The sequence below is a fragment of the Typha latifolia genome, chromosome 5 (assembly GCF_019914945.1).
Source record: "Typha latifolia isolate L0001 chromosome 5, TyphaL0001v2, whole genome shotgun sequence".
In the NCBI taxonomy this organism is placed as follows: domain Eukaryota; kingdom Viridiplantae; phylum Streptophyta; class Magnoliopsida; order Poales; family Typhaceae; genus Typha; species Typha latifolia.
The window spans coordinates 1341785-1351844 of record NC_133090.1 but is presented as its reverse complement, the minus strand read 5'-3'; the positions used below and the strand labels follow the sequence as shown (position 1 = coordinate 1351844).

General features: G+C 36.5%; 2 protein-coding genes across 3 annotated transcripts; one reads left to right on the top strand and one right to left on the bottom strand.

Annotated features, from left to right (window-relative positions):
• Nucleotides 1–1083: 1083 nt before the first annotated feature.
• On the bottom strand, nt 1084–2051 carry LOC140789412 (uncharacterized). Its single transcript, XM_073139103.1, has 2 exons — nt 1855–2051; nt 1084–1657 (listed from the first exon to the last, which is right to left on the bottom strand). Exons 1-2 carry the CDS (start codon nt 1978–1980, stop codon nt 1181–1183), a joined length of 603 nt encoding a protein of 200 aa, XP_072995204.1. The 5' UTR covers nt 1981–2051; the 3' UTR covers nt 1084–1180.
• Nucleotides 2052–3003: 952 nt separating this feature from the next.
• LOC140788657 (probable inactive purple acid phosphatase 29) lies at nt 3004–9486 on the top strand. 2 transcript variants are annotated; one of them, XR_012109053.1, is made up of 5 exons: nt 3004–3483; nt 4020–4411; nt 4887–5337; nt 5840–5949; nt 9133–9486. XR_012109053.1 is itself a non-coding variant. In XM_073138017.1 (4 exons), exons 1-4 carry the CDS (start codon nt 3054–3056, stop codon nt 5869–5871), a joined length of 1305 nt encoding a protein of 434 aa, XP_072994118.1. In that variant the 5' UTR covers nt 3004–3053; the 3' UTR covers nt 5872–6123. The 2 variants fall into 2 exon arrangements, 1 of the variants encoding a protein (XP_072994118.1); XM_073138017.1 differs by lacking the exon at nt 9133–9486 and having other exon boundaries at nt 5840–6123.
• Nucleotides 9487–10060: the final 574 nt, after the last annotated feature.

The window sequence follows — 10060 nt, the reverse complement described above, 5'->3', positions numbered from 1 at the left end:
AAATCACACTTTATATTTTGTGTATTTTATGAGTCGCACTCCGTCTTTGGAGATTTTATAACGCGACCTCTCAATTTTTTTATAATATTTATTTAACATCCTAACGTTACTTTAGTTAGCTAACCCAAATCCCTACAAAATATAAATTCTCTTTTTTTAAAACTAACTCAAATCCCCACAAAATCTAAATTCTCTTTTTTAAAACTAAATCGTACCTCACAAAATTAAAATATCAAACCGTACAACCCCACAGTAATCCCCAAAATCTATACGATGAACAAGCTTTAGAAGCTTCCCCAACTTCACCCATTTTCTCCATCTTTTCCTAAATTTTCTTCATTTCCCTCTCCGTCTTTGAGGTCGCAAGCAACAAAATTAGGCGAAATTCTCCACGGCTTGGAGTTTGAAAGCTCTAAGGTCGGGTTGGCATTTAGGCGATGTTCTCTATGGTTTAGAAAAAGACAATAAGTTATGGATGTGCAAGTTATGAATAAAATTAAAGATGAGTATAAAAGTAATTTAGGAATGTTATAAATTATATAGTGAATTATAACTAAATATTCTCTATCTGGTATCGTTGTTTAATTATGGTTAGGTTAAGTTAACTCAGGATATTAAATAAACATTATAAGAGAAATGAGGGGTCACATTGTAAATCCATCAAAATGGAGTATGAATCACAAAATAGATAAAATTTAGGGTGTGATATATAAAAATCCCATTATTTTATCACATTGTGTTAATGTTATGATGCTTATGGTGCGAGCATTACAAATATAGTTTTGTCACACCAATTGCACCAAATGCGATGTGGTTAATGAAATAATTCTAACCTATTCCTACCCTAATTTACCAACCTCATATCTATGTCAACAAAATGAAATTTAATATATATATATATATAGACTTAAGTTCCAAATTAAACATAAACAAACTGTTATATCCATATTGGATAAAGATTTAAATGTAAAGATAAATGTGGTACCTTGAAAGCTTTTATTTCAAATATATGTATGCTATTTAACTATATAGATTTCTTAGAGCTTGGAACTAGCAATTAACATTAACCAACAACGTAACACAAAATCTTATTCATGTTTATCTCTAATGGAAACATTAATACAAGCAACAACAATGACGATCAATTGAAAGTAATTATTATTTGTGAATTCTTCTCACTTTAACTCTCAGATGGTTTATTTTTAGTATTTGTTGCTTCAACGGTTTTCTCCACACCCTTGGTTTCTTCTTCCTTGGCACTAGTATTATCTTCTCCTACATTAAGATTTCTCTCGATGGCGTCGATCTTTGATTCACTCACTTCTGTGGTATTTATTTTTGATTCGTTGCTTTTTGTGGCATTTATTTTTGACTCGCTCACTTCTATGGCATCTATTTTTGCTTCGTTGATTTCTGTGACATTTGTTTTTGATTCGTCAACTTCTGTGGCATCTGTTTTTGATTTACTCACTTCCACAGCATCAATTTTTGATTCGCTCATCTCCACGACATCAATCTTCGATTCGCTCATCTCCACGACATCAGTCTTTGATTCGCTCGCATCTGTGGTTGTCTCAGTAGGTTTTGGCTCTGTGAGATCCATTGAGGGAGCCTCGTTGCTCGCCTTCTTTACATTTTCACTTGATTCAGTTGTAGCCTGTAATATTTATTAAGTTATGCCCGCAAAATAAAATCTTATAATTAATTGCTAAAATCTGTCATTAGGCCCTCTTATGTATTATAGAGATTTATTTAAGATTTCTTCAAAATTTACATGACTAGATTAAGAGCTTATATATAGATTAAGAAAACCCTTATTAAATAATCAAATGTGACTAGGCGTAAAAGGAGTACCTCAGTGGCAGTGGTGACCTCAATAACATTTGTGATCAATTTAGAGGGAGTCGAGGTTTCAACAGAAAGTTCCTCAGGGATCTTACCATCTACATTGTCCTTAGGTCTACTTGCACAGCCGCCCATGGTGTTTTATTGGCTGTGACCGATGGGCGGTTGTGGTGGTAATGGCGGTAGTGGTGGCCTACTTGAAATGTTTGCAGAATCAAATTGCGAGATGGAGAGTTAAGAGATAGAAGTATATATAACCATCATAAGGTTAGCAATAACACAAATAATAGTGGTACCTAATTAGAGACTAAATTTAGGGAGGGAGAGGGATGGTGGAGAGAGGAGATTATGTGTTTCATATTTCTAAAGTTAGAATGTTTTGACGCTTTCAACCGATAGGCGGATAGTAAAGTTAGATATAGTTAGTGTTATTAGATAAATTTAGTCACTAATTTTGAATGATTGGCATGAAATTTCACTAATTTTTGGAGAATAAGGTTTTAAGATAAAATTATTATTATTATTATTATTATTATTATTATTATCATTATTATCATTATTATTTGCAATTTAACTTGTGAATAATAGACAAAATACAAGTGGGTGAACTAGGCTAATAATTGTTAGCCATCCAAATTCCACAAATTGCCACATTCTTCCACATAATGTGGGTCCCTTACCACAAACGACACGTAGCGAAATGTCAATTAAAAAAATGCGACGATCACAGAGTATATATTTTTTGAGCGATCGTATAATATTTGCCAAATATTAAATTTGACTTTATGCGGACTTGCAACGAAATGTGCCCACATGTCGGCCGTCACGGACTCACGGCCACATCGACACCCATCAACCTATTTTTCACACATTGAGACCTGTGAAAATAACTATTTATTACAAGTGAGAAGATTACCTTTCTAAAGTCTTTTCTCAAATATCTATTTATTTTAAAAAAAAATTAGGTGGCATTTGCAAAACCTACATTACTTGGATAAATATTTCAAAAAATAAGATGAAAAGGATAATAAGTTTTGTCTCGAGTAATAAATCTTATATATATTATAAACTACTACTGACTACTGTAGTAGCTTAATTGTTGAGTGATATTTAGTGAATTTTTTTTTATAAAATAAAAATAATCTCACTCGTTTAATCACGGGCACTAACGGCAACATTCTAAGGGAGGTCTTACTCGTCCAATCTCAATGAAAGAAAGAAGTTCCCGGAAGTTATCGTCGATCATTATGCTATTCGTCCTATTTAACTCCGCTATCCGGGTTCCCCTATCCACACTCTACACTCGCTCCGAGATGGAGGTGAAACGCGGATACCTAGACTTCCGTCTCCTCCTCCTACTCCTCTTCGCCGTCGCCATATCCGTGGATTCTCGAGAAGCGCGACGAGGAGACGTAGGTGGCGCGCCGGCAGCGGGTCAGGCGGATCGGCTCCGGTTCGGGCGGCGGAACGGGGAGTTCAAAATCCTGCAGGTGGCGGACATGCACTACGCCGACGGGAGGACGACGGGGTGTCTCGATGTGTTCCCGAACCAGATGCCTACCTGCTCCGATCTCAACACCACCGCCTTCGTCTATCGAGTTATCCGAGCTGAGAACCCCGATCTCGTCGTCTTCACCGGTTTGATCCCCTTAACTTCATCCCCACTATTATTCTCAATGTTATTCCAATGGTCTGTTACTACTGCATTAGTTTAAAGCACTACTCTAATTTTGGCATTTCAGTTTTTGGTAGTTAAGTAGATTCCACTTAATCACCAGCGTGATCCCTTAACTTTGTTCCCAGGGATGTTGGTAAAAATGTTGTTTTTATTTTTTGTCGGTGGAAGGAGTAGAAATTTTAACATTTGTTGGTAGTTTAATTTTGGTCTCCAGTGTCTTTACCTATTTTTATGTTGATCTTTGAGATACGACTGAGGAGTAGCCTGCGAAGAACTTTAAATGGTTGAGATTAAGGGGTGAGAATGATCCAGGTGACAAATTTATATCGGTAGTATAGAAGTTAGTACTTGCTCTTTGTTAGTAATTTCTGGATCGCTTGAATAAAGAATACAAATTTAACCACTTAGATTTAGTATTTAGACTGAGGAATAAAGAGCTTGTACCTTTGTGGAGAACTGGTACTGGGGTATTAAAAGTTTGGTTGTTATGGAACAGGTGACAACATCTTTGGCTTCGATGCCACTGATGCGGAAAAGTCTTTGGATGCATCATTTGCACCTGCGATAGCTCTCAAGCTCCCGTGGACGGCCGTTCTTGGCAACCACGACCAGGAGTCCACGCTATCCCGCCAAGGGGTGATGCATCACATTGTAGGCATGCCTCACACTCTATCCCGCCTCAACCCCGGTGGCATAGACATTGATGGCTTTGGCAACTATAATGTGGAGGTGCATGGGGCTGAGGGCTCTCCACTTGCTAATAAATCAGTTCTCAACCTGTATTTTCTTGATAGTGGTGACTACTCAACCGTCCCCTCTATCCCAGGATATGGCTGGATCAAGCCTTCACAGCAGGTCTGGTTTCAAAAGACTTCTTCAGACTTGCAGGTAACGATATCAAACTGTTGTTCTTGCATATAATCCTATGAAAGACTAGAGTTACAGCTCTGCATCTCCCTGTCCTGATAATCTTAGTAGATATATCAAAATTAATCCCTTGTTATTAACTTCAATCTTCTCTCTGATGGATAGTAACAAATTTCTAAGCCATTTGGATCTTTATCTGCTTAGGCATCTGACATTGTGGATAGTGCCAATTGTTACATTGGAAGAAAAGACCGCAGCAGATCAGCAGAGATTAAAAGCAAAATATGGGCTTTCAATATGGCAATGGGAATAATTGCCATTGTATATCTCATAACAAAATGTAATTAACATCATTAGTTAAAATTCAAAATTAACATATATAGGAAGTGAGCTTCTTCTTTACATTGTGAGAGTTAAATATGCTGAAGAATCTTGATACTTGAATATAACCATTAGAAATGTATGGACTGAATCAAGTACCTGGAAATGGATGCAGAAGAAGTACATGAGCAAACCACAGGCGCAGAAGGACGCGGCTCCTGGTCTTGCATATTTCCATATACCATTGCCTGAATATAGCGAGTTTGACGCATCCAACTTTACAGGAGTGAAACAGGAGGGTATCAGCTCACCATCAATCAATTCAGGATTCTTCACCACCATGGTAGAGGCCGGAGATGTGAAGGCCGTTTTTGTGGGACATGATCACTTGAATGACTTTTGTGGCAAGCTCACTGGCATTCAGCTATGCTATGCTGGTGGATTTGGGTACCATGCCTATGGGAAGGCCGGTTGGTCAAGAAGGGCTAGAGTGGTGTCTGCACACCTAGAAAAGACAGTGGATGGTGAGTGGGGAGAAGTAAAGTCAATTAAGACGTGGAAGCGCCTGGATGATGAGTATCTCTCTACAATCGATACTCTGGTCCTCTGGAGCAAGGGATCAAACGGTAAGCTTCTCCTCCCAATATTCTCTTTCTAGCATATACCACTGAGATACACTTGATAATTTGTGATGTCAAGAATTTGGATCTTATTAGGTAATTGACTGATAACTAAATCTTTGGGAAAATGTCAGGTTAGGAATGACATAAGTTATCTTGGTAGAAACTATGAATAATTCTTTAACTCTTGCGGTACATAATTTTGAGCAAAAGTTGAACGCAACCTAATCTCATTTATTGGTAGTATAGCCACCAACCACCCTCAAACAAACATAAAAATAAAAGAAGGAAAGAGAGGAGGAAAAGGAGTTCACACAATGTAAAATAACAATTCTCTATGTTAACTATCTTTGTCGGTTACTGTATTATTACTTTCTTACTGATAGAAAGACTACTATGCAATATTACTATCAATCAGACATCCACCATATGAAAACTTATTCAAGCTATAGTTACTGCATGTAATAAAGAAAGAAAAGATGGATACTTACTTGATGATAATGAACAGGGAGGCGCAGAAAGAGACACGTCGGGAACTGAGATTGGCATAGCCAGATAATTATTTTTCACCTTTGTGCAACAGATGATGATTAAGTATCTTCTGCAGATCGTCCAGAGGTAGTCATACAGAGTTATCTTTGACAACTTTTTCTTTTTCCCTTTTCTTTTAAAAATTCTCTGTCGATTGCTTATGGCTACGAACTATGTAAATGAATGGATATGTTGTACAATGTATGTCGAGTTTTCTGGTTTGATAATTTATTATATGAATTGTTAGTGTTGGATAGCAAAGGAGAATCTGTGATGATATCTAAGAGGTATTATTTGTTGTTCATGTTGGCTTTGTCTTTTATAAAAGCAAAAGATAGTAAACATTAGATGCATCTTTTGACCAAGGATAATCTAATGTTCTAAGTAGCAGGAATGGAGAAGACTAAAGAGATGGTCACTAAATTGATATTTTATTAATGCTCCCTTAGATCTTTCTCACACACTTAGGGAAGGTTTTGCTTTGTACAAATATACCTGAAAAGAAAAGTGAAAGTCAATAAGTGTGTGTTAAAAACAGGGAGAGATAAGTTTTATTTTAATGAGTTTAAAATGTATATATGCCAAATAAAAAGGAAAGAAAGAAAGAAGTTTAGTTATCCATCGGATTCAACCGTTTAGGATTTACCCGATACCATAAATTTATCGGATCGAATCGAATCAAATCGGATCCATGTTTTGCTGAGTGATCCGATACCAACTCTCACGGTCCTCGATGGCTCGACCTACCCACCGCCTATGGAGTTTGGCGAGAAAGGCAAAACGCGAATAAGCGATCCACAAATCGAAGAGGAGTAGAAGAGAGGAAGAGGACGAGGAGAATATGATCCTCCGCAAATGGTCTCTACTCTCGTCGACGTTGTTGATCTGGGGAGGCGTCGCCACGGCTGGCCTCGCCGGGGTGTTGCTCCTTCATGCAAAGGTGGGGATTACTGAAGTACTTGATTTGATTTATTAATTTTTTTTTAATCTGAGGTGTTACGGAAACTTTAAATTGAACTATTTTCTGGCTATTTGTACACTTTTAATGCCCTCTTAGGATCTTACCAAATGGGTCGTTGGATGCTCATGTTAAATTATCTCATCCATATCTTGTTTGATAATAATAAAAATCCTCTCTTTTTGTGTGTTTTAAGGATGAGAGTATGAAATTTGCGTTCCAAAATGATTCAAAGTCGAATTCGATGGAAGGAAATTAAAGTTGATTCTTTGAAAGACACATCATTTGACTAAGTATGTCACAAAGGAGATTCTTTACTTTCAGTTGCAGGAAAATGCTTTGAACATGATCAATGCACTAATGCGTTACATTGGGAGGACAGATTGACAACATCCTCCGAGTCCTAGAGTTATGAATGTTACTTTTGGAGGAAAGGAATAAGAAATTGCATACTTCCTTTGTGGGATGAGGACGGATTGACACCATCTTGGTGAAAGGTGAGAATAAGATTTAGATCATAAGAAGAGGTGGTTTAAGTGGTGTAACTGTTCTAAGTTGTGACTTTCTTAGAGAAGGTAATCCCTTTAATTATTTTAGAAGCAGTGAGAATTTCTGAATGCGGCTGACGTTTTCTTTTTGTTTTGACCTTATTAGAGAGAATGAGGTTAACATATCAATGTTAGCTTTTACAACAGAGCGCCTGACAATTTTCAAAGACAAGAATCGCCAAAGAATCCTGACTTCAGTAGCTAGGACAGTTATCTGTGCAATTTACTGATTATTTTTTCATAAAAAAAATCAGCAAAAGCATTAACATGGCATATCAGTAGAAAGCATCAGTTTTTTAATAAAACATGAACTACTGCTATCAATCTCATTCTAATGTTAGTAAAGATTTATGTCCTTAGATACAGATCCAAGTCATTTTTTTGTGTGGATAAAAAGTCAATCAACAGTTTGCAATATGAATTAGTTCATAGTACTAATCTATTGTGCTTATATCGAACTCTTCAATATTTTGCTCGGAAAGTAAAAGGAGGATCGAGCTGTGTACCATCTATAAGCATTTACTTGTGTTCCTCAGTCATATAAAAGTCTGTGGTTCATCCAATGAATGCAGACTTGCTATTCACGATATAAATGGCATTGGCTTTTCCAGTGAGTTAGTAGTTTGTTGAACAGTAGAAAACAGTTTTTAGGGTTCCATTTAGTGACTGGCGGATTCTAAACTTGGTAGAAGATATTTAGTTAGATTTCTTTTGAGGAAATTTATATGGAATTTCTTGTACCCCTATGCATCGAAAGAAGGTTAATGACTTGAACTTATTTATTCTGGTACAAAATATACTAATTTCCATTTGAACCCCCCATAGAAAACATTTTGCTAGTAGTACTTCTAAACTTTCTTACCCTTTCCTAAAGCTAATCTTTTGGAATGTTGGGTAATGTGGGTTTAGTTGCTAGATCTAAGAGCTTTAAGCTATTATTCACTCTGTCAGGGCCATGTGTTTATTCCTTTTGTGACAGATCTCTGAAAGTGCACTGAAGCTTTTGATACTACTGTATATTAGGGTATGCACACTGTTTGGCTACCTATACTGAATTTAGTCGGAAGAATATAGGAATAACACATTTAAGTAATCTTGGAGCCAATTCCTTCAGTGAGGAGAGTTAGTATTCTCTTGCTCTATTTCCCTTTACAATCTGATCACATAAACCTTCACCTTCAATTAATTAGCAAGATTAGTTCTTGTTGTGGATCTGGTGGAACATCCTTATCTCACAAACGTGCACAGCCACTGTGGTGTTTTATTGCAAGATCCTGTAGGTACTATCCGTGTTTGCAATTGTTGTTTATTATGGTTGAAACCCTTGCTTTTCAATATGATTCACACAGGTAAAGGAATTTGTCAACTTCTTATTGTCCAGATACTCTATAGTTCGATTCTATAGCATGTAATTATCCAGCTTGGTGTTCTTCACTTCTTTGACAATGTAGATAAATGAACATAAAGAAGCAAGCTGAAGATATCTGAGGAATGACATTTCTTGGATTCTGTCGTACCTTATATGTTCCTTAATGTTAATGTTATGGCCTTTGGTATTTGGAATAACTTTTGACAGAACAATCTACTTATTGGTGGTTTGTGGACTTCTTACCCTGGATTTTGGTACATATTGTTGGAATAGTATTCTTTGTTTTGTTTTTTTTGTTTTTTTGGTGTATAGATATTGTGAATGATCTGTGAACCTTACATGTAGCCCGAACTCGAATATATAACCTCAACTCTCTTGTCTCTTGGATTTTGTAGGAGAAATATCAGGAGTATCTAAACCGCGACGGTGATAGCCTTCGACAGCAGGACAGAGCCATGATGGCTAATGCTAAGAGAGCTTAATCAATTCAATGGAGAGACGATGAGACTGGCATGGTGCGATCATTTCCTTCTCTAGACCTTTTGCATCTTAGAAGTAATCTCCTTGGAGCTTTTGTATAAATACTGTTACGAAAATAAATCAATCTGTGTATGGTTGGTTTCCATCAATTGCAAACAATTTATCTTGCCAAATATAAAGCCACTTGGAGATCATCCTTGGGCTAATCTTCAATGTCAGTTTCTTCTCAACTTGGACATATATAACAAAAGTACAACTATTACACTTCATTTCGTACTACATTTTCAAATTGCTACTTTTTCTTTTAATTGCAATAGACAATTCCATTATTTATCATAAAGGAGTGAACTTTATAACTTTGTCTCTTTAAAGTGAAAATGGCATTCATTTTTTTTTTTCCTCCCTTGCCACTCAATTCATATCTCCTCTATTTTGTCTTGATCTCTTCTTCTTCTTATTCCAAACAAAAGGAGGAATTTTTTTTTGGAAGTTGGGCATATGTCACTATCTTCTATTTGGTGATCTATGTTAAATTCAAAGAACATGGAGGCAGCCCATGGTTCAAAAGTGATGCCTTAAGGTGGGTCAGCAAAATCAATTGAGCTAGCTTTTTGGACTAAAATAAAAGGAAACAGGGGGCTTGGGATAGACTACTACTGCCAATCTCTTGTTTGTTTGTTTTTATCTATAACATCAATGATTTGAAATTGACAAATAATTATATGTTTCTCCCAATCTCTCGAATATTGTGAGATTCCTGCCTTCAAATTATCTTTTGCACGTGGAATATTTTTTAAACTTAGATAGAACTTGTGTGTCAAAGAGGAGGAAAGGAGACCGAAA

Bases quoted from the DNA above. Each gene is read 5' to 3' on its own strand.
- LOC140789412 (XM_073139103.1), bottom strand. From the start codon at position 1,980: ATGGGCGGCTGTGCAAGTAGACCTAAGGACAATGTAGATGGTAAGATC. The intron at 1,658-1,854 runs GTACTCCTTTTA...TAAATATTACAG, and splicing joins AGGTCACCACTGCCACTGAG to GCTACAACTGAATCAAGTGA.
- LOC140788657 (XM_073138017.1), top strand. From the start codon at position 3,054: ATGAAAGAAAGAAGTTCCCGGAAGTTATCGTCGATCATTATGCTATTC. The intron at 3,484-4,019 runs GTTTGATCCCCT...GTTATGGAACAG, and splicing joins CGATCTCGTCGTCTTCACCG to GTGACAACATCTTTGGCTTC. The intron at 5,338-5,839 runs GTAAGCTTCTCC...GATAATGAACAG, and splicing joins CTGGAGCAAGGGATCAAACG to GGAGGCGCAGAAAGAGACAC.